Source organism: Megalops cyprinoides, chromosome 1, assembly GCF_013368585.1.
Source record: "Megalops cyprinoides isolate fMegCyp1 chromosome 1, fMegCyp1.pri, whole genome shotgun sequence".
Lineage (NCBI taxonomy): Eukaryota > Metazoa > Chordata > Actinopteri > Elopiformes > Megalopidae > Megalops > Megalops cyprinoides.
Genome location: NC_050583.1, coordinates 26605668 through 26626353, shown reverse-complemented (window position 1 = coordinate 26626353; position 20686 = coordinate 26605668). Strand labels below are relative to the sequence as shown.

Here is a 20686-nt window from a genome sequence, read left to right as displayed (position 1 = left end):
CGGTCACATCCAAACGGGAGCTCTGAAAAAGGGGATTAGGTTGGAGAACCTTCTGGACCCGGCCGAACCGCAGGATGAGCCTCCCCCCCACCCTCCCCAACCCCCTGAGCTCAGCGGGGTCGGCTTTATTTTCGGTCCCATTAGGAGGGACACTCGCAGTGCCCTCTGAAAAGCCTGCCGCAGAGAGCTGATGTAAATGGGCTGCCTCTCGAGCGTTGTACACCCCCCCCACACTTAAAACACACTTGAGGGTTCCAGCATGTTCCCGGCTGCCATGGAGTCCCCAGCCCACTGAATGTTTGATAAGCAAAAACACAACCCCGGCGCGGGATGGAAGATGTCAAGGTACATTTGTGGAAAAACGTGTTGTGTGTTGTCAAATTTGAAGGGAATGTCATCGGTGTGAGGTCCCGCAGAAATGAGTTAAGGGCTCGGGGGGGCCCCTGGATTCTGACCTGCTTTTGGGCCCGGGTTTACTGTCCTGTCTGAGGAGAGCTGTAGGGGGAAGGGAGGGGGGGTGAAGCTGTTCCCGATCTGACGCGTCCCGAGATGAGCTGCACGGTCAGTCGGCTGGAAACGGGCTCCTGTTCCACTGACATCATGCCATGTGGAAGCAGCCGGGAACAGTGAATCAGATCCTGCTACCGAACTGTCTGAGCCGTGCTTCCCCCATCAGTCTTTTTCCTCTCCCCCCCCCGTTCTTCATGACACATACAGCTTCATAATCCCCCTCTTCAGTCGAGCTGGTAATTTCATATTTAATACTTTTCATATGATAATAACAATAATGGAAGTGGAACTTTGCAAGTGCAGCACTCCACATCATGGTCTTGTTTCAAATTAAAATTAATCCACATTGCTCCCTTGTAACCAGATATTTCAGCTGCGATAGTGGGAGTCTACACATCTCTGCCGCTGCTTTTGCCTCGTCTGCCCACGATTTAATTACTTTTAGTGCCGATTAAGTCTTGTGAACACTGACAGCGCTGGAAGCGTGTCTTTAACAAAAACTCCCGACGATTAAAGGAAGTGTGACACTGGTTCATGCGTTCCCGGCCTCAGCCTGAAGTTTCTGGGCTTCGCTGCATTCGGCAGATACTGTACACGGCCCAAGTATTCATTCTGTTCCAAGATGCGGGCTACTGAGTGCTCAGCAGCTCGGGGGACACTGTGCTCAGTAGCTCTTCTGTTAGTTGCAGTAGAGCTCTGGCCAGCTGTACGCTGGAGTGGCTTAGCTGCTGCCGCATAGCTGGAAAGTATGAGAGAGTCAGATTGCTTAGTTTGTGGTGGATGTGATCTGGTCACATTCCTTCTGCCTGGTGGAAATGGAAGCAGGGCATGGAAGCGGCAGGCGGACAGTAAGAAAAGAGAGAAAGAAGAAAGAAAGAAAGAAAGAAGAAAGAGACCATGCCAGCCAGAGAGCAGGAAACCCAACTGAGCCACTTCCTGTCTTGGCCTATTTCTGCCCAAAACAGGAAGCGAGGCGGCGGTGTGACATTCCTCCGTCTCCGCCGTGTGACTGTGACCGCGAGGTCGATCATTTGCACTTTTAACACCAGGCCCTCAGCCTTTTTTGTTGTCGGTGCTCGCGGTGGAAGCTTTGCTTCAGCCCCCCAGCTGAGTCTCTGCGCGGCGGAGTCTCCGGTTTCTGCCGGATTGCTGTTTCCACTCTTGACATTCCACCGCTCCTGGATCGGGGCCAAGCTCCCTGAAGGAGCGGGTGGGCCTGCGGTGGTCAGCCCCGCTCGCGCCGCGAGACAAAGCGCTACTGACGACCCGCGCATGCCGAGGAACCGCGGTCCTCTGGGCTGGTTGATGTTCCAGACCCACAGAGACTTAGACCGTCGCAGTTCCTGGACAATGTGCACCGCTTTCTTTGCCAGCCGCGCACTTCGCCACTGCATAGGGGTTCCCACGCCTGTGGTAAACTCTGGTCCAGAGGCTCAAGGATCTGAGATACCTCCTGCGTTACATCAGGAAAAAGCCAGAGAACGTGCGGTAGCCTTTCACCACAGGGCCCCGACAGCGAGGATTCCACTGGAGAGCTATAGAGACGGCATTAAAAGCGGGACGTGACTCCGTGTGAAAAACTCCAGAGGACATCAATAGGAACGCTGCTGCGACAAGAAAAGGCAGGCCTGTGAGAACAGGGAGAGATAACAAACACAAAAAAACATCAAACTTTTGAAAGGCTGAGAAGGGGAGTATTTAGAGTGACCTAATTAAAATGTTCCAACCTGAAAGGGATAAATTAAGTAAATGTCAGTTAGGCTGAGCGGGTGGGAAGTGGGATTAAAAGGCAAAACCGGAGTACCAGTTCTATCTAATTTCTTTTTGCACATTAACGCAGAGTGCAATCATTTTTTTTGGGGGGGGGGGGGGTGGGGGGGGGGTTGAGAAATCAGACAGTGCTTATTGAGAAACAAATGAGACTCGGGTGATGGGAAGACTTCAAATTCCTGTCAAGGCTTTCACCAGATGGAGAAAGTGCCAAGGAATAATTTAGCATTTCTCTGACAGTTTGCCAATAAGTATGATATTCTCTGTAGCGTGAACTCAGGGGATGCATTTTTTAGCTTGTTTTCTTCTAAATACATTTGGATTCAAAAGTGCGGCTGAGGCGTGCGCTCGGTTAGATGCAGACGACGTACACGCTGCGTCGCACGTGTGTTCGTGTGCGTTTGAATTCTGTCAGGCAAATAACCCCAGAGCGCTAGGTGCGGAAAGCTGGAGAAAGATGGAGATGGGTCCTCAGGGAAGTGGAACAGCAGGTCGGGATGAAGTGGAGAGAATGTGTTGCACATCCAGGGAGAGCACCTCAGGAGCTCGCAATATCCAACAGAGGGAGACTGGGACCATATGGAGGGGAAGCGTGTTTATTGTTTGCTGAGCAGGATGTCTGCAAATGAGGCCATACGGATCCTGTCTGGCAGGTTGGTGGATATTGTCATAACAAAGGAAATCCACGTTTCTTGCGTGTCGATCTCGGGGGGCCGCGGCGGCGGTGGCGGTGGCGGGGAGCGGCCTGCGATGGGAGACGCGAGGCTGTTTTTTTGGTCTTCTGATTTAGGAGCGCTCATGCGAACGGAAACGCGTTCCTGTCAGGGCTAAGATCGCCCCGTGGCTCCACGGGTTGTGCAAGCGCCGCCTGTTTGAAACTGAAACGTCAAAGCCATGGAAAGCGAAAGGGTTCGGCCTGCTGTGACTGAGCACAGTGAGCGCTGGGCCGTGTGCCGTACAGCTCCGCTGCCCGTGTGCGGTTGTGCCCATAATTACCCGCCGGTGTGAGCGCCGCATGACAGCCAAGCGTGGCACCGTGGAAGCAGGCTGCCGGGGCGGGTGGGGGTTAGCGCCACATGCCGCGCGCCATGGTGATGCGCGGCGAAAGCTGTCACGCAGCAAAGCGCCGAGTGTAACAGGCTGTCAGCCGGGGACGGGGGTTATCTGGGGATTGACACGGACGCCCGTGCTGTGGGACCTGCTGTCAGTGCAGAGAGGGATTGCGGGGGGTGTCCCGGGGGACTCGGCAAGCCCTGCATTGGTCATGCTACCCCTCCCTAGTGCTGAGGAGTGTGTGTGTGTGGCGGGGGGGGGGGGGTTTGCTGTGAACAGAACAGAGGGCCGTTCATCTCTCCCTCTCTCGTTCTTCCCCTCTCTCTCCCACCGCTGTCGGTCCTCAGTGGGCACTGGTGGCGGACTTGGGAGATGTGTCTCTGTCACCTCCGGATGTCCAGGAGGCAGAGCGCCTCTTTCCTGGTGACATTTCTGTGCCAGTTGTGACTAATAGCAGGCAGCGAGGAAGCGTTTATTCCCCGTAGTGAGTTTAATTAGCCTATCAGCCACGCTTGGCTCAGGGTTGTTTAGAAAGGGTGATGGCAGCACCAAGGTTTAGGGCTTCACTTCTCAGCTAATGGGTGAGCCCAATGACAATGAGCGTCTCTGAAATGTTTCTTTCTGTTTTTTTTTTTCCCCCACCTCTCATTTACAACGGCCATTTGTAATCACAGTGGCTTCTGTTCTCAGTATAGTTTGTCATTTACAAATTGCAGACCATTTCCTGCAATTACAGTTACACTGGTTTGAATTGACCTGCGTTGTTGGTGGGTGTGGCTGGTCCAGACGGCAGCGAGGTGGTCTGGCTGCTTGTGGAGCAGCACACAGACCTGAAGAATTCTGCTCGTCTCCGTTTGCAGAAGGGAGCGCAAAAAAGTAATTCAAACGCAAAGGATGAAAGTAAAGCAAACAAACGCTTTGGCAGAAGATCAGACTCCGTGTCACCCTTTGCGTGTACATGTGTGTGTGAAGAGGGGGATGCGCACATGAGACAGAGCGTTCATGCGCCGTAATCCGAACGGCACACATCTGCCCGCGCGGCGTTCGGTGAGCCGCTGCCAAAACCAACATCTGCAGCTCAGGAGGAGCCGAGAGAAGTGGCGGTAGGGTTTGGGGGGGGGGGGGATCTGGCGGTGCCAGTTGTTTTAACGCGGGGGCCGGGGATCCCGGGCCCGCAGCCCCCTCGATGACAGACAGCTGCTAATTACACACCCGACTGCTGGGCCCTGCGTTTGAAGTCCCCGTCTGCTGGCGCGGGGAGAAGCCGGGGCGCTTTAATGATGTCTTCCATTAGCCGCCCGCTCCGTTCGCCTCTCGCTGCGGACAAATTACAGGCCTGATTGGCTGCCAAACCGCCTCCGACTGGGCCCTTCCTCCTGCAATACCTTGCTATTAGCAGCCACTGAGAAAATGAACGCTGGAAATGCGGGTGCTGATTCTTTCTTTTTCTGCGAAGGGGAAAAGTCACTTTTAAAAACGCCGATCGGCGGCAGTAGCGCCTTGCGGCCCTGAAGAATCGCTTTCGGAGAGTTTAGCGAGTCAGGGTGCTCGGGGCGTGCCAGGGCCACGTGGCCACCGTGCTGGAGCTCGTCCACAGAGCGCTTGAAGAAGCCCGGGACGCAGGGGCTGCCTTCCAGCATCTGATCCGCAGCATTAGGAGGCCGGATCCCTGAGGCCTCGTTACCCTGCACGCAGCGGACTTTGCAGCTCTGGACTTAGCGACGCTGCTGCCCATCTCTCTGGTAAAATGCACAGACCATCCTGGTTCTAATCCAGATGCCAACATGCATGTCTGGCAAAACAGCCGTGGCTGCGCTGATTTCCGCAGTTGGGCTGCACTGCTCTCCTGCTCTCTTGCTCTCTCCCCACCCAACCCGGCCTCCTCCCAACTCGCCCCAAGGTTGATTAAGGCAATCCACTTAGTACCATCAGGGTAACGAGAAGCCACTTGGCCTGAATGAAAAGCCCCGCTTATTCCTGAGTGCGGGAGGCCTAAGTCCCGTGCTCTCTGCTTCGCCCTCCTGCTGGGGGACGTCAGCAGTAACTCCTGGGTGTCAGAGGCCGCCTGCAAAGCCAACCAGCTGGGCCGCCGGCTGCCTGCTGCTCTGCTCCAAGATCACGCAAAGCGTCCTCCAGCAGAGCAGCGGCCGTGTCGTCAGGAGCCGTGACACGTGAGGGTTATGGACAGCAGGCACGCAAGGCCTGTGAACTGCCAACTGGAGTCATGAAGGCAATCCCATCATCCCGTGTAAAGTTAGAGCGCATGTTTGTCGAAGACCTTATGTTTCATTAAAAGCCTTTAATAAAAGAAAAAAAAAATGCAAAAAGGTTGCACCAATTGTTGCAAATGTAAGACACAGATGACCTACTGGAGTGAGCTTTACCAACCTCTGAGTAGACAGTTTTTTTTTTTTTTTTTCATGACTCTCAAGCAATTTCTGATGAAAAATAAGCCCTGAAAAAGAAATTGTTTTCAAAATAGCTGACACAGCCAACCAAGTATGTCGATGTCAATGTTAGGGGGACATTGGTGTTGCCTTAGAGTGGCCTTGGTTATTGAGAACTCTGAAGTCATGTCTCTCATCCATCTCCTCGCCTCTCCTTGTCCTGCCCCTCCCCTGGTCCTGCCCCTGTAATTGCCCCACCCCTGTCTCCTGCGCCCACCCCTCTACCTGTACCAAACTGACACCACCTCTGCTCTGCCCTGCTCCCCCATCGTCGCAAAGCTGAGGCCTACTTAAGAAAATTCACACAAACACACGAACCATGCAGAATCTTTTGCCAGTCTACAGTTATAATTTGTTGAATGTTAGCTGTAGCCAGCCTTGGTTTCCATGGTGAAAAATCAGAACAAAACACTGAAGCGCAACATATCGATATGAAAATCATGTTTGCCACAGTGCTCAGCAATAGAAGGTGGCGATGGAGGCAAACCACCACAGTGACATTATTTCCAATGGTACATAGTAATATAAGCTGCTTTGCTGCAGCCATGCTCATAGCCATGATGGCCATGCTTCCTCTGACATTTTTAAAAAACATACTTCACCGCTTTTAGCTGCCATGGTTTCTCTTGGCTTGGCCTACATACCTGCTGCTTTTTTGTAGTTTGAAGCCTAGCCTTGAGTTATCGAGAGAGCGAAAAATGCCTAACTCTGGTAGGGAGATGTTATCAGCGGTCTGCTACTTGTAGCCTCTAGTTTCACTCCGCTGCACCAGCACATACCCTGACTCCCATGACCCATCCCCCTGAAAGATCTCTATCTCTCATTCCAGCCATGAGAGATAGCATCTTCCTCTCTCCTTGTGTCAGGGCCGCAGAGATGTGACGAGAGCACGTATGGATACAGCGGCAAGGCGCCCGGTGAGACCACACCTGAACAGCTGCAATAATGGATTGAAGGTTGGCAGGAAAAGTTAGTCCAGAGCCAGTGTGCAAGAATGGCAGGGAGCTTGTTATAACTAGGAGCAGAAGCGCGCCATCATCACGGCTAACCGCAAATTTCAGTTCAAACACACACACACACACACACAAACCCACAGACTGCTGGGGTGCTCTCTGTAAGCAGGTCTCGGACCTCACCGTGACTTGAATTTGGTAGATGGAGCCTCTGCCCGAGCACTCAGCATGAAGGCACCGGTAAGAGAGGGGCGAGGGAAAGATGACCCCTGGGGGAGGAGCCGTGGCCCAGCCCGGGAAGCATGTCGGCAAGCCTCGATAGCGCTCCGCCACTTACCCCGCTCCCTACCGGCTGAAGTCACCTCTCTGAAAGGATGCCAAATTGCCCCACTGTGTTTACACTTAACCGAGCACCACAGGGTCCGCGTTTGAAAGCATACGAGGTTAAGCCTCCGATTATTTGTGTTGATTTTCAGAGACGGGCCTTCTCAGGGCCCGTGCATTCAGAGAGCATTTAGTCTGGATTGCTTTCCACTTTCCAAGCCCGTTTTTTTTTTTTTTCCCCCACTCTTCAGATTTGCTGCAGAAATAGACAGCGTCTGTAGACGCTGCATCCATACAGGAGGGGCATTTGAACGCGCCGCCGCCGCTCTCTCCGGCGTGTCACCGCCTCATCAGTCAGACGCAGCCGCGCCTCTGCTCCGCATCATTGAACGTGTCAGAACGGCCTGTTTGAACTGACAGCGGAGGACGAGCGGTGACAGCCCTGATGAGCGCCTGTCAGCGCGGTGGGGTGGGGGGGAGTCGTGAGAGAAGTGCATGCAAGGGGAAGCTGTGTGAGTGCGCTCTCCGTACATACGTAAGAGCGCGGAGACTGGATGAGCATTTATTAGCCACGGCGCTCTCAAATACAATGCCCCCGCGGGGTTTTTGTGAAACCGACGAATCTCTCAGACATGTGAGGGGCACGCAGCATGGGGCTGTTCCGCCAGCATGTGCTGCGTTTTCCTCACCATTTTTTTCCCTCCTGAAGTAAATTTTGAAAACAAACAACAACAACAACAAAAAACGCAGCAAAAAGACTTGCTGTTTTTTTCAGGCCGCATGTAGCATTTGTGCTTTTGGCAACAGCCGGTTTAATTAGGGCTGAGAGAGGGGCTTTAACCGGAGTGGGCCGGGGAGATAACCTTGTTTTCGTTGGCCATGTGCAGAGTTCCCACACTGAGGGCTGCGGAGCACTGAGAATAAACAGGGGGTGGGGGGCGGGGGTGGCGGGGGGTGGCGGGCTTACCCACAGATCCAGCTTTGTGTGCTTTCTCCGCTCTGAACCACCCTTAATACAGACAGTAACTAATGGCCGAACGGCACACATTTACTCTTGTGCGGATGCACATTCATCCTCTTTTCGGATCATTACTTTTATTTACTTATTTCAGTGTGTCTGAAGCAATTTTGGGTGGGGGAAAAAGATTTTTGATTAATTACGTCTATTCATGCAAGACATTTTCTATAGACTTGCATTTGTCTTTTGGTTTTCTGAAATTGTTGAACAGCTGCCCAGCCCGCCGACCTGATCCAAGGAGAGGGTGGGATGGGATGGGGGGGGGGGGTACTTGTGTTTCTGTCAGTGGGGGGGCGGGGGGGGGGGGGATGTGTACTTGTGCTCCTCTCAGTGGGGGGGCAGGTCCCTTTGGTGTACTGAGCCCCTCTGAAAAATAGAGCCACTCTACCACAGTGACCAGTGAGGATGGGTCACTGTTCGGTCATGCTTAGGAACACGCTGTCACACACGGGGCAGGAATCCAAGCAATGTGTCCTATACGCCGAGCGGGAGGCTGACATCATGCAAGCTGTGTTTTCCCACCGTTTTAATCAGTAGGGCTTATTCAGGCAGCCCCCCTCCTCCCCCACCCCTCACCACCCCACATCCCCAATCTGCCTTTTGTGTTGCGGGGGGCTCCCAGGCTTCATTTTCCCAGCGTCCCAGTCGCTTGGGACCCTCCTCTGTCAGCCGGAGAGTGAATCGCAGTGGCAGGCCACCGTGCGCGGCCCGACATCCTGACGTCTCCATTACTTCCTCACCGTCCACGCTTCCCCTTTCCCTTGATTGCTCCTGATTGCTTGCGGTAGTTAGATTACGGGGGCCGGGGTGAAGCCCTGATTCACCGAGTGTCTGCGAGTCTAATGCGGCGCTGACCGGAGTAGGAGGGAGGGGGAGAAGGAGCTGTCCAATCAGGCGGAGGGGCCAACAGGTGCTACCGGAGCCCCCCCTTCGCTCGGCCCTGCCCCAGTCCTCATCTGAACCTGCCCTTGCCCTCAAGCGCAGCTCCTAACTAAGGGGGCCGATTGATGCTTTGATGTCCTTGCGCATCAACCTGACTGTCTGTGTGGCTCGTCATTTTCTCCCAGGCAGCCGGCAGCAGGCTCCCGGAAACCTGTTTGGAATGAATAAAAAGTTGGGGGGGGGGGGGGGAGGGGGGTGGGGGCTCCATGTTCCCGGAGCCGCGGAACGCATAAAATGAGCACCTAATTCGAAATCCGCTGTCTCCTTCAGGGGACAGAAATGGGTTTATTTGTCGTTTTGTCGCGCCACGGAAACTGTTTCCAGCTCTCCCTCTCTCTCCCTCTCTCTCCTCCCTGCCCACTCGATGTAATAAGCGGCATTCGTGGTGCCGGGGTGGAGGCAGATTAAAGCGAGTCGTAGAGGACAGCGAATAAACACGGCGGGGCGAGCGCAATAACAGAGGCCTCCGTGACGGCCGCCGCGCGCTGTGGCAGCTTCCCCGTGACCCCCCCACACCCCCCCACCCCCCTCGGGCGCAGGACGCTCTCGGGATGCGTGATGGAGATCGGCGCCGACGCTGGCACAAACAACACCGCGGCCGCCGTGTTGACCCATGCATAGGTGGGAGTGGCAGGGGAGGCAATAACAAAACCAGTAGAAGAAAGCAAGGAAACAATAATTCATCAGTGTGATATTGATCAGGGAGGAGCGCAGCACGGACTTTTCCCGGGGACTGTGCTGTGAGAGGGGGCACGGAGGTGATGGGGAGGGACGTGCGGACGCCGTGTTGCAAACAGGTTAAGCCGTCGCCCTTGCCCCGGCTCCCTCTGCCCCCGCTGCATTATCGGCTGTTAATGGCTTTCCCGTCCCGCCGGCCCCTGCAGACCGCTGATCGATTCTCCTCCGGGCGCCGGGGCTGGAACGGGACGCCGGCGAGAGTGGGCGGGCGGGCGCGGGGGTCACAGAGCGTGCCATGAATTCGGGGACGGTCCCCGTACGAGCGTGCCTGGCCACCAGGAAGCCTCTCGGCCGGCCGGCCTGCCTGCCGCCTCCGTGAGGAGGGCTGACCCTGGCCTCGGGAAAGGGGAGAAGTAATCTCTGTCAGTAAGCTGCTCCTGAGCAGGGCCCCGCAGCCCTCCGGAGCCCTGCTGGAGATCAGCTGACTGGGACTCTTCTGCGCTGCACTTCCTCATCTGCAAAGCTCTCGGCCTGCCTGCAGCGCTATCACAAAATGGAAGCATTATCCCGGCATTCTGGATCGCGTCCGTCTCCGGCTGCGCGTGTCTCTACCCCCTGCTTGTACCTCTCTGTCTGTCTCTGAGCATCGATTCCTGCTCAGTAAACGGGGGAGGCGGAATATGTTTCGGTTGCAATTAAAGAACGCTGTTGATCAGTGACCGTGGTAATGAATTGCTCAATAGAACCGGGATGAAAGTCACGAATGCCCCCGGCCTGCAGGAGAACAGACAAGTATGTCAGCTGCGTTGAGTGGTGATTGCCAGGGGATGAGAAACTCCCGGCAGGCCAAAAATATCCCTGCACGTTTTTTTTTGTCCTAAATCTGATTATGAAATCCTGAAGTGGTAAATCCCCCTGAGTGAATCATTTTCATATCGTGGGTTTCTATCTCAACAGGAATCAAGTTATTCCTGTTTCGCAGTGAGTGTGCGCTTCTTTTAAAGGCTCTGATCTTCAGGAAATCCATTGTAACATACCAGTGGGCCTCCATTCCGGCCGGCCCATTCGTATCTCACTTCATAGAACCAGCAGTGGCTTGGAAAAGGGGGAGAAACGGGTCCGAAATGGTCTGGTGGTGCAGTTGTTGCAGGTTGAGCTCTGTGTTTTTTTTTTACAAGTGGAATTGCTCTGTGAAGTCTCGCAGTTTATAAGCTCAGAGGCAGTTGAGAGGAATTTGTCAGAAACCGCTGTGATTCAGCCGCCAGCCACAGCAGTAAATGCTGTCATAACGTGACATGCTGGAATTAGTAGAGGAAACAAATTCCCTACAATGTATATGATGTATAAAGCACTGATTTGTTCTCCAGAGTCGACATGGGTTTAGAAGGGAGGGGCACGTTTTGTATTCAGGCTTGCATTTGGGGAATTCATTCCGTTCTGAGTCCATGCTGATTCCAGTAGTTTGTTAATGTTGGCTATTGGCATTGACTGCAAATACAGTGTGGTGCTCTTCTGCCTAAATGCCAGAATCCATTCCCAAGGCATTCAGAGCAAACACAGTACAAATAGCAAATGAATGCCATTATACGAGAAGCTTGCTCTCCCATTCACTGTGTGTGGGCGTGGTGTACAGTATGTGTGTGCGTGTGAATGTGTGTGTCTGTGTTCGCAGTGTGAGGAGGGGGATCCTGGGACTTTATTGTGGTAATGGGCCTCACGACCCTATGATTGACGGCCCTCCTTTCAGCAGTGTTGTGAAAGGCCGGGCCGGGGGTGAACAACAAGAGACCGCCTCGCATACCAAAAGCAGGCAGCTCATTCATTGCCGCTCCGGCCTGGCCGCCGCTCTCATAGACACACACAAAGAGCACATGTGACCGGCATTCCTCGCCCTGGCCCGAGAGGGGGGGCTCAAACAAGACTCCAATAGAGAGCGCCAAAGGGTTAAGTCCAAGAGCCGGTCCAGGAGTCAGGGACAGGGATGCGTGAGATACACGCATTCTGTGAGGACCAGGGAGGTGTCTCTCGTGTGTGCATGTGCATGCGTGCGTGTGTGTGTGTATGTGTTTGTGTGTATGTGTCCCTGGAGGGAGTGCTGATGTGGCAGCAGTCTCACTTTAGTCAGCGGGTTGGTGGGGGGGGGGGGGCAGGCTCCTCCAGGGAGACATTTGTTGGAACACTAGTGGTCCCACATTGAAAATTCTTCAAATTCCTCATTCAGACCACAGAAACTAAAAAAAAAAACGTGTTTCATTCTGAACACCGGTGAGCCCGTGTGACCCGGTGAAAGCGATCGGCGCAGGGGAGATGGGGCCGAGGTGGCGGAGGAACGCCGGGAGCGCCGCGCCCCCATCTCCTCCCCGCAGCTGTGACTCACTCAGTGCGGCTGTAATTAGGGGGGATTGCCGGTGCGCCCTGGATCCCCGCGCTGAAAGCCAGGTGATTATTAAAAAGCTTCAGCGGAGCACCGCGGGCGCGCAGAGAGGAACTGCCCGGGACGGCTCGGATCACCCAGCTCGAGTGATGAGTAAGGTCACGGGAAACTGATAACAGTGCGTTCGCTCAGCCCTTAACACAGTTCGGGATAGACATTTAACTGTAATGTCGTGGCGGCAAAGGAGAGTATTTCAGGGAGCGGCATTTAATTTGATTTTTTGTGTATTTGTAAAATGTGCATAAGCTCGCCGCTCTGAAGGTCTGGTATAGATTAAAATGGGTTGTGCAGTATGTACATTCTGTTCTGCTACGTGTACGTTCTATCCTACTGCATGTGTATTCTAGTGTGTCTGCACATTTATATTCTATAACCCCTGCCTGTGCTGGCTGTCGGCACACCACAGCGTCGTGCATGACAAGGAGCACAACTGGCGAGCATCCCAAGCTGTCTGCGCTCCGTCTTTTTTTATTATTAGCTGATATTATTATTTTGAATAACTGCGCTGGGAGGCCGGGCGCAGGATGTGGGTGAAAGGAGATGCTGGCATCTGCTCCGCGTGGTTTCGTCCGCCGGAGCTTGGCGGCCGTCGCGGCGTGCCCTGCCAATGCGGACCCCCGCTCGCTGTGATCGGTGCCGGCCTCCACAGCCATTTATTTAACATCAAATAATAATGAAGCTCTTTAAGGTCACAGGGAGAGGCTGCTTTAAGTGGTGCTGATGTGCGGAGGGGAAGAATGCTGCCCTTTGTTTTCTTTTTACAGCCCATTTGTTTCACTGACCGCCCCCCCCCCCCCCCCATCTCCTCCCCACCCCAATCACTCGCTGTCTCTCAGCTACAGCGGCTTGACCGCGGAGTCCCAAGGCGATGCCCATCCTGCCCTGTGATTTCTCTGAGTGAGAGTGCCCCAGCACCCCCACCCCTCCTATCTCTGCCTCTGTTAGCACTACCACTCCACCCTCATGCCCGCCTCTGTGGGTGTTAGCGGGGGGGGGCGGGGTTGACGCACTCCCCCCTCCCGTCCCGGGGCGGAACTCCCAAACCGAACGGCCCGCCACAGAGGGCGGAGTTGCATTACAGTCTCCACGGCGAACCGACCTGCGGTCTGAGTGTTTTTATCTGCGGGGTGATTTATCAGGAGCCGAGGCCTCTGGGAGCGGGCTGAAAATGAGACTCTGTGAAAATGATCTGACGCGCTTGTTGAACTGCGCCGAGGGGCCAATAAAGGAGCGCGAACGGGACGGGGAGGGGTGGGGGAGGGGGGGGGGGTAGAAAACGAGAGATAAACAGGTACCTGGTGCTCTCCCCTCTTCAGTGATGCGTGATGGATGGGACTGTTTGCCCCCGCGTACCCACCGCCCGCTCCCGCTCCGAGGGAGAGCGATGGGGGGTCGGTGTGCCAAGCAATTCAGAGCTGGGCTCCCAAAGCACACAGGGAAAAGACAGATTCGCGCAAGCGATCGATAGTCTGTGCTCTGGCAGCCTACCTCACCTCCAGTGGTTTCTCAAGCTATTAATTCTACGCACTGTAATTTCCTCTTAAAAGCCCCTTTTCTGTCCCTGTAGAACGCGGAGCAGACAGGAGATTAAAGAGCTGGTACCGTAGGACTCTAAAATGGGAGCGGGAGAGGGCGAGGAGAGGAGGAGAGGTGGGGTGCGGCGGGAGAGCAGAAACATTCTACAAGTTTTCCCCCGTTCGTCTTTATTTCTGGTTTAACAGTTGTGATCTGAATTTTAAGTCTGGGTCCACAGTAACTTAACTCACATTAATGAAATGCGTTTTATCATCATAGGAAATGAATATTAATTAGGCCATAAGTCAGCTCTGAGACAAGATTGTGTGTGTGTGTGTGTGTGTGTGTGTGTGTATACACAAAGGAAGGGATTTGAAAGTAAGGCTTTAGCACTCTCCAGTGACAAGGCCACAAAAGCCAGGGGCTATGTGTATGTGCATTTGTCCTTGTGGTTGAGCAGGCCATCCTCAGCGCCTCTACTTCCTCTTCCATACACACTGGGCCACCTGGCCGCTTCCTCTCCCTGGCTGACATCTGACCTCCATTTTGTCACACAGCACAGTACAGTCTACTTTCAAACATCACGCTGAACATCAGGCAGTACAGCCTGACGAGACTGACATGCATATTGGATAACAAGCAGGAGCGCACCATTGCAAAGGCGGGAGGCAATTCCAGACAAGTTCCACTGGACAAGTTCCATTCCTCCTCCCAGAGCCTGTGTGGCCATTAGCTCAGACCCAACAAGAGAGTGTGTGTGTGTGTGTGTGTGTGTGTGTGTGTGTGTGTGTGTGGAGTGACCCAGTTGTGGGGTGGCAGGCTGAAGGGATCCTGTGTTTAAGAGCAGGGCGGACCTGAGAGGAATACAGGAGCAAGCTGTCTCAGAGAACACACACTCTGCCAGAGGCAGCCCCACAGTAATTGGCACCGAAGCAGGTTCTCGCAGAAAGGAGCAGGCTGATGTCTAGATAACAGCCCTGGTGTCAGGGTAAGCAGAATTTACATACTGTACAGCGCAACAGGATCCCCCCCTCCCCTCCACTGTGGTTTCTTTCGCTGTCTGTAAACACTGAGACACATCAAGCTCTTCAGTCATGGCAGAGCTTTCTTTCTCTCATTCTCCCGCTCTCTCTCTCTCTCTCTCTGTGCTGTTTTTGTTCTCCGGCCCCTTCCCTCTCTCCCTGTCCGGATCGCGCTCGTCTGTCGGACTGACTGATTGTGCAGTCTGCACGGTGGCAGCTCCGGGTTCCCGCTCGCTGTAGAGAGAGAGAGAGAGAGAGAGAGATAGAGAGGGAGCATTCAGAGGAGTGAGCGTTTCCGAGGCGCGGCAGAATCCTCCCAGCATGTCGGCGCTTCCGCGCCTCGCCTCCACCGGCACCGCTAGAAAAGATGCGAAATTGTACATTCTGATCTCGGCTCAAAGCGCACAGACACAACCGCACCTCCCCCCTCGCCTCCCCCCCCCCCGAGTTGCACGCCGCGCCGTTGTATTTCCGTCACATCGGCTGCTCCGGAGAGAAAGGAGCTCAGATGATGCCGATCCCAAATATTGCACACCGTCACATTTTCTGCTTTTATCCCCGGGTAATCCCTTCCCTAGGATGTGGGCACGTCTCAAAAAAAGTTAATTAGAATCTTGCCAATCTTACAAGGGCCACGCGGGGGGAAAAAAAAAAAAACCTCAGCCGAGTCACCTTGTTGTGGAGTCAATAAGTTGGTACTTAATTTCATGCTCCGTGCTCACGTTTTTTGCCACCGATATGCCACGGTAATCTGGGATCTGCCATTAACATGCGCCTCACTCTGCCGTGTGTCTGCTCTGTCTCCTCTTGCAGGATGGCTACTACTCCCACCGGCCCAAGGAGAAAGTGCGCGTGGACAGCAACAACGAGAACTCGGTGCCCAAAGACTTTGAGAACATCGACAACAGCAACTTCGGGGCGCGCTCCCAGCCGCAGAGGCAGACGCCGGGCAAGCACAGAGACCGGCTGCCGGAGAAGGCCCAGGCGGAGCCCGGCTGGAAGGACAACGCGCCCGTCCTGAGCAAGGGCTCCAACGAGGTCATCCAGTACGGCGAGGCCAAGGGCGGCCCGCCCCCCGCCCCGCCCGGCCGCAACCGCACGCACGCGGGCGGGAGGCGAGCCCCCCCGGGGGCCGGCCAGGCGCACCGCTCCCCGCAGCCCCAGCAGCACCCGTACCACCAGCAGGGCAAGAGGCCCGCCACTGCCGCCCCCGAGATCAAATACGACCAGCCCCCTAAGTGCGAGATCAACGGCAAGGAGGCCATCTCGGCCCTGTCCCGCGCCAAGACCAAGGAGTGCCGCCAGCAGATCGCCGAGGTGTACTGCCGCCACAAAGAGGGCCAGCTCATGCCCGAGAAGGTCACCCGTTACTGCCCCCTGGAGGGTAAGTGTGTGCGCCTGCTGGCGTTGTCATCTGCCGAACGTCTATTTTTCATTTCCTCTCTTTTATTCTCTAAGTCTTCAAATTTGAACATAATAAGTTCCACGAAGATCATAAATAAACATAATGTGAACCCTCCAGCTTGCTGCTGCAGAGGGGCACGACAGCAGAATAAGATTAATGTATCTCTTAAAAGCAATGATGAATAAATATGATGGTTTTTTCCAATTAACTGAAGCCTTTGTCTAAACTGGCCAGTGGAGCAGACACACCAAGGTGCTATGCTGGCTGGCAGCGGGCACTCACGGTGCTTGTAATTAAAGTCCCAGACATGCTACAGTGGAGTTTGTTTTTCCCCTCAGAAGGGCTTCTTCAGACGTAATCGCTGCTGGAGTGTGAGATGCCATTTCTTTCCTTTAAACACATAGTCATCCAGATTTTATTCCACCTACCCGAGCTGGCTAACGAAAGCATACAAACACCTCTTCGCTCCCGCTGTGCTGAGTCACCGAACATTTGCGAGTGCAGGGTGGCCGCCTGTGAGCGCAAAATTGAAAGGTTAATAGTGACACTGAGCATGCATCTCTGAGTGAGTTTTTGGAAGCGGCGTGGACCGGCTGCAGCAGGGCTCTTTTAGGAGGGAGGAGTGAGCGTGGAGGCTGACAGTCTGCGGCTTCAGGAGGCAGAGTATCTCAGAGACAGAGAGAGAGAAAGAGAGAGGGAGGGAGATACACATCTTTGCAAGACTGGGAGGACAAGCACGTTCTACATGCTGAGAACACAGCATATCATATAGATCCAATGAAAATTCCCAAATGCAAGTGTATGTACAAAAAAGGGGGGGGGGGGTGTTTGAACGTGAGTATTTATTGAGGATTAGTCCGTCATGGAAGATCAGATTTTAAATCTCTGTGCTGCCGAGCCTCTTTGGTCCTTGTGCTTGCCTCCTCTGTTGCTCCTTTCTGGTATTGGATTGCGCTTCCATTTTAGCCTACAGATCAAAAGAAAGTCCCTTTCCCTTTCTCTGTGTAACACATCACAGCTAAATTAAATTAGATTTTTTTTTTCCCTCCTTTACCTGTGCCACAATGGTTTTTATCTCCTCTCTGCAGTCACAGTCGGAATCTAAGTCATAACCTTGTTAACTGTAAATTGACCAATTTTATATCCTGTGAAATTCGTCAGAGAGGCCCACTCTCAGCTCGGGCGCAGCCACCACAACAAAACCTTTTGAGGTCCACTTTCGGTTAGACGTATTCAAATCACCGACACGCTCACCCGTGACATTTTTATTGGCTAATGTGCTCGGAGAGGAGGCGAGTGTCTCGCAGCCCTGCCGCCGGCCACTCTTTCGGCTCTAATCTTTATGCACGCTAGGAGTAATCTTTACAAACCTGTCAGCTCCTCCGGCTTTAATTGCATTCCCTGGGACGTATTTTCCACCGAAGATGTCACCTTATAATTAGGGCCTATTCCTCAAGTTGACAGAGCGGGGCGAGGAGGAGGGGAGCGGGAGAGGGTGTACTCCGCAGGCCTCTCAGCCCCGGGTCAGCTGCAGTTACACGGGGCAGTCTCCCGCCCGCCAGACACCCTGAAAAGCCGCCGCTTTTCAATGGCAAAATAAATGCAGATCACATCCTTGAGGGGGAGAGAGAGAGAGCGAAAGGCATCGGCGCGGCGCAGAGGGTTGGCGAGATGAGCGGAAAGAGTGTTGGTAACAGATGAAGGGCACGGAGTGTGAAAAATGTGTGTAGAGAGATGACAAAAGAGAGAGAAAGTGATTAAAGGGAATGACTCGGTGCCCCCCCCCCCCACCCCCTCCCTATCTCTCCATCCGTCCCTCCCCTCTCCCTTTCCTAAACAAGCACAGCTGCCGAGGAGGGCGTCTCTCTCACCTTCCTCCCACCCAGCTATAAAAGCACTCTGATCTCAGTTTAAAAAAAGAGAATCCAGCTCGCACATGCTCTCTGGGAGCAGTGTCATCCACCGCCTTGGCACTGGAGTCACTGTCTTCATATGGTGCTTCATAAACGCACGGGGCGGTAAGGAGCAGGACTGGGGCACTGCTGTTAGGGCAAGGTACTTAACCCACAATTGCCTCAGTAAATATACAGCGGTATGACTGGGTAAGATTGCAACCTATGTAAGTCGCTCCAGATGAGAGTTAAAATAAGTTTAAAAAAAGTTAAAAAGAGCTAAAATGACAAAAATGTCGAATGTAGTTTAAAATTCCATTGCTCCCCTGAGCGTCACGTGCTGGTTATATGTGCAGGCAGCCCAAGGTGTGGCGGAGCAGAGGGGAACGACGTGAAGTAATAGTTTTAAAGAGGACAGAACGCCCTCCCAGTCGTGGTGTCAGCCATCCATAAATAAAATAGAATAATCACCTCGCAGGGAGGGAGGGGGAGGGAGGAGGGAGGAGGGGGAAGGGGGTGATGCACCGCAGAGGGGCCGGCCGGGAACAGCCCCACGGTCAGCCCTATAAATAAAGAGGAGTGGGACAATGCCCTGCTCCTTCAGTAATTACAGGAGCAGTCAGACTGACGGAGGAGATAACCCAGTCAGGAGTGGCTTCCTATGGCAGCCCTGCCCAGAGCACCAGAGGAGGGGGAGGCTGTCATTGTCTCCCTGTCGGGGTTGCAGAGGCAGCATCCCACTGGCCGCTGGGAAATCGTAGTTCGCAGATTATAGTAATTATCTGTCCAAGGCTTGAGCAACATAAAGACATGATAAAACACTGTACTCAGGGTAGTTCTGTATGTCCTCTTAAAATTATCCCAGCTGCCCGTTTCCAGTACCCTTCCCTTCCCTCTTTAGGCAGAAGTGGCAGACAAAGCCATGGCATGGCACACGCTTATTTATACCCACAGCATACTGAGGAAGCCATGAATGGTTTTCTTGATTCATCCAAACTGTTTGTGATTTAAGCGCAGTGTCTGTGTGGGAAGGTCTGTTTTGTTCTCTCGCAAATCAGTCTTGCGTGAAATGCCCCAAAGCAGCTCTCCTCCTCACTGGCACCCGCCTCCCAAGCCCACAAGACGGTCCTGTTTAGACATTTCGGCTGCCAGTTGTCTCTCCACCCATATCTGACTTTAGCTCCCCCCCCCCCCCCCCCCCCCCCCTCCTCCCTCCCTCTCTCTCTCTCTCTCTCTCTCTCTCTCTCTCTCTCTCTCTCTCTCTCTCTCTCTCTCTCTCTCTCTCTCTCTCTCTCTCTCTCTCTCTCTCTCTCTCTCTCTCTCTCTCTCTCTGTCCCTCTCTCTGCGTTCAGGAAAGGCCAACGTCAACGTTCAGTGGGAGGACGACTCCAGCGAGAGCGTCCCAGCTGCGCCCGTGAGGATCGCCTTCGTCCTGGTGGTCCACGGCCGGGCGTCCCGCCAGCTCCAGCGCCTCTTCAAGGCCATCTACCACACCTCCCACTTCTACTACATCCACGTAGACCAGGTGAGCTCTCATTCCATGCTGCCGTCAGCCAGACTCTGACACAACGCCTCAGTTGCATTCACAGACCCAAGCACATCACGCCTTGTACGCAGCTGCAGCAAAGCCAATTCAGGGGCCCCGCAGAAGGACGAGCTTCCCCTTTTTATAGATAATTTCTAAACGTAGCAGTTTTCTTTATCCCTCCCTTTTCTGTAAAAAACCCCCGAAGACTACCCCAGCGGTGGCGTCTGTTGCTGCGGGGAGCTCTCAGCAGTGCACAGGCGGCTGCTGCTGCAGCGGTGGGACGGGAGCGCTGTGCAGCCCGGCTGTGCTGTGCGTCTTCTGGAGCGGGAGGCGCCCGGAAGGGGGGGCAGGGGCTCCAGTGCTGCGGGATAAACAGCAGGCGCTGTGCTTAAAACGCACACAATTAGCTCTTTAAAAAGGCCTGATTGGGGATTATTACAGAGAGATCGCACACTTCAGGTACTCAATTATAAGGGAGTCTTCTCCTGGCTGCTCGGTGAGTGTTTGAGTGTGAATATGAAAGACCGTTGGTTTCAACACACACACACACGCGCGCGCATGCACACACACACACAGACACACACCAATCACCCACCCAATCACATTACTACACGCAGCCAGACACACTTAATGAAGAATCCCATTTTACACGAGCCGTGAGCTTTGAAAGATAAGAGAACCTGCTGCTTAGTAATTTAGTAAAGTACAAGAAGACGATAAGTGGCACCTTTCCAATGTTTGAGCCAGGAGGAGCCTGGCCGGGCAGCTTTCGCCGCTCTGTTTTCGGCTCCTGTGACCGAAGCCGTGTTGTCCTCCTTCCTCTCCCCGCAGCGCTCCAACTACTTACACAGACAGGTGGTGGCGCTGGCGACTCAGTACCCCAACGTGCGCGTGACGCCCTGGCGCATGTCCACCATCTGGGGAGGGGCCAGCCTGCTCACCATGTACCTGCAGAGCATGAAGGACCTGCTGGCTATGAGGGACTGGAGCTGGGACTTCTTCATCAACCTCAGTGCAGCTGACTACCCAATCAGGTGAGGGCAGAGGAGTGATACCACCAGTGGCTGGATCGTAGTTTGTAAAATACGCCATTACCGCTGAAACCTCTATCCTCTGGAAGAGCTTGACGCCTCTTATTCTCACCAGGCTACAGCACACAGTGCCTTACAGTCCCACCCGGCTGTAGTCCCTTACT

At 54.0% G+C, this 20686-nt stretch overlaps 1 protein-coding gene across 1 annotated transcript in view; it reads left to right on the top strand.

The window, feature by feature from the left end:
* The window catches only part of xylt1 (xylosyltransferase I), a 58392-nt gene that overhangs the window by 17536 nt on the left and 20170 nt on the right, over positions 1–20686 (top strand). Inside the window, exons 2-4 of the mRNA XM_036542615.1 lie at positions 15480–16050; positions 19316–19488; positions 20323–20525. Coding sequence (XP_036398508.1) covers positions 15480–16050; positions 19316–19488; positions 20323–20525 — 947 coding nt within the window. The remainder of the gene's footprint in view (positions 1–15479; positions 16051–19315; positions 19489–20322; positions 20526–20686) is intronic.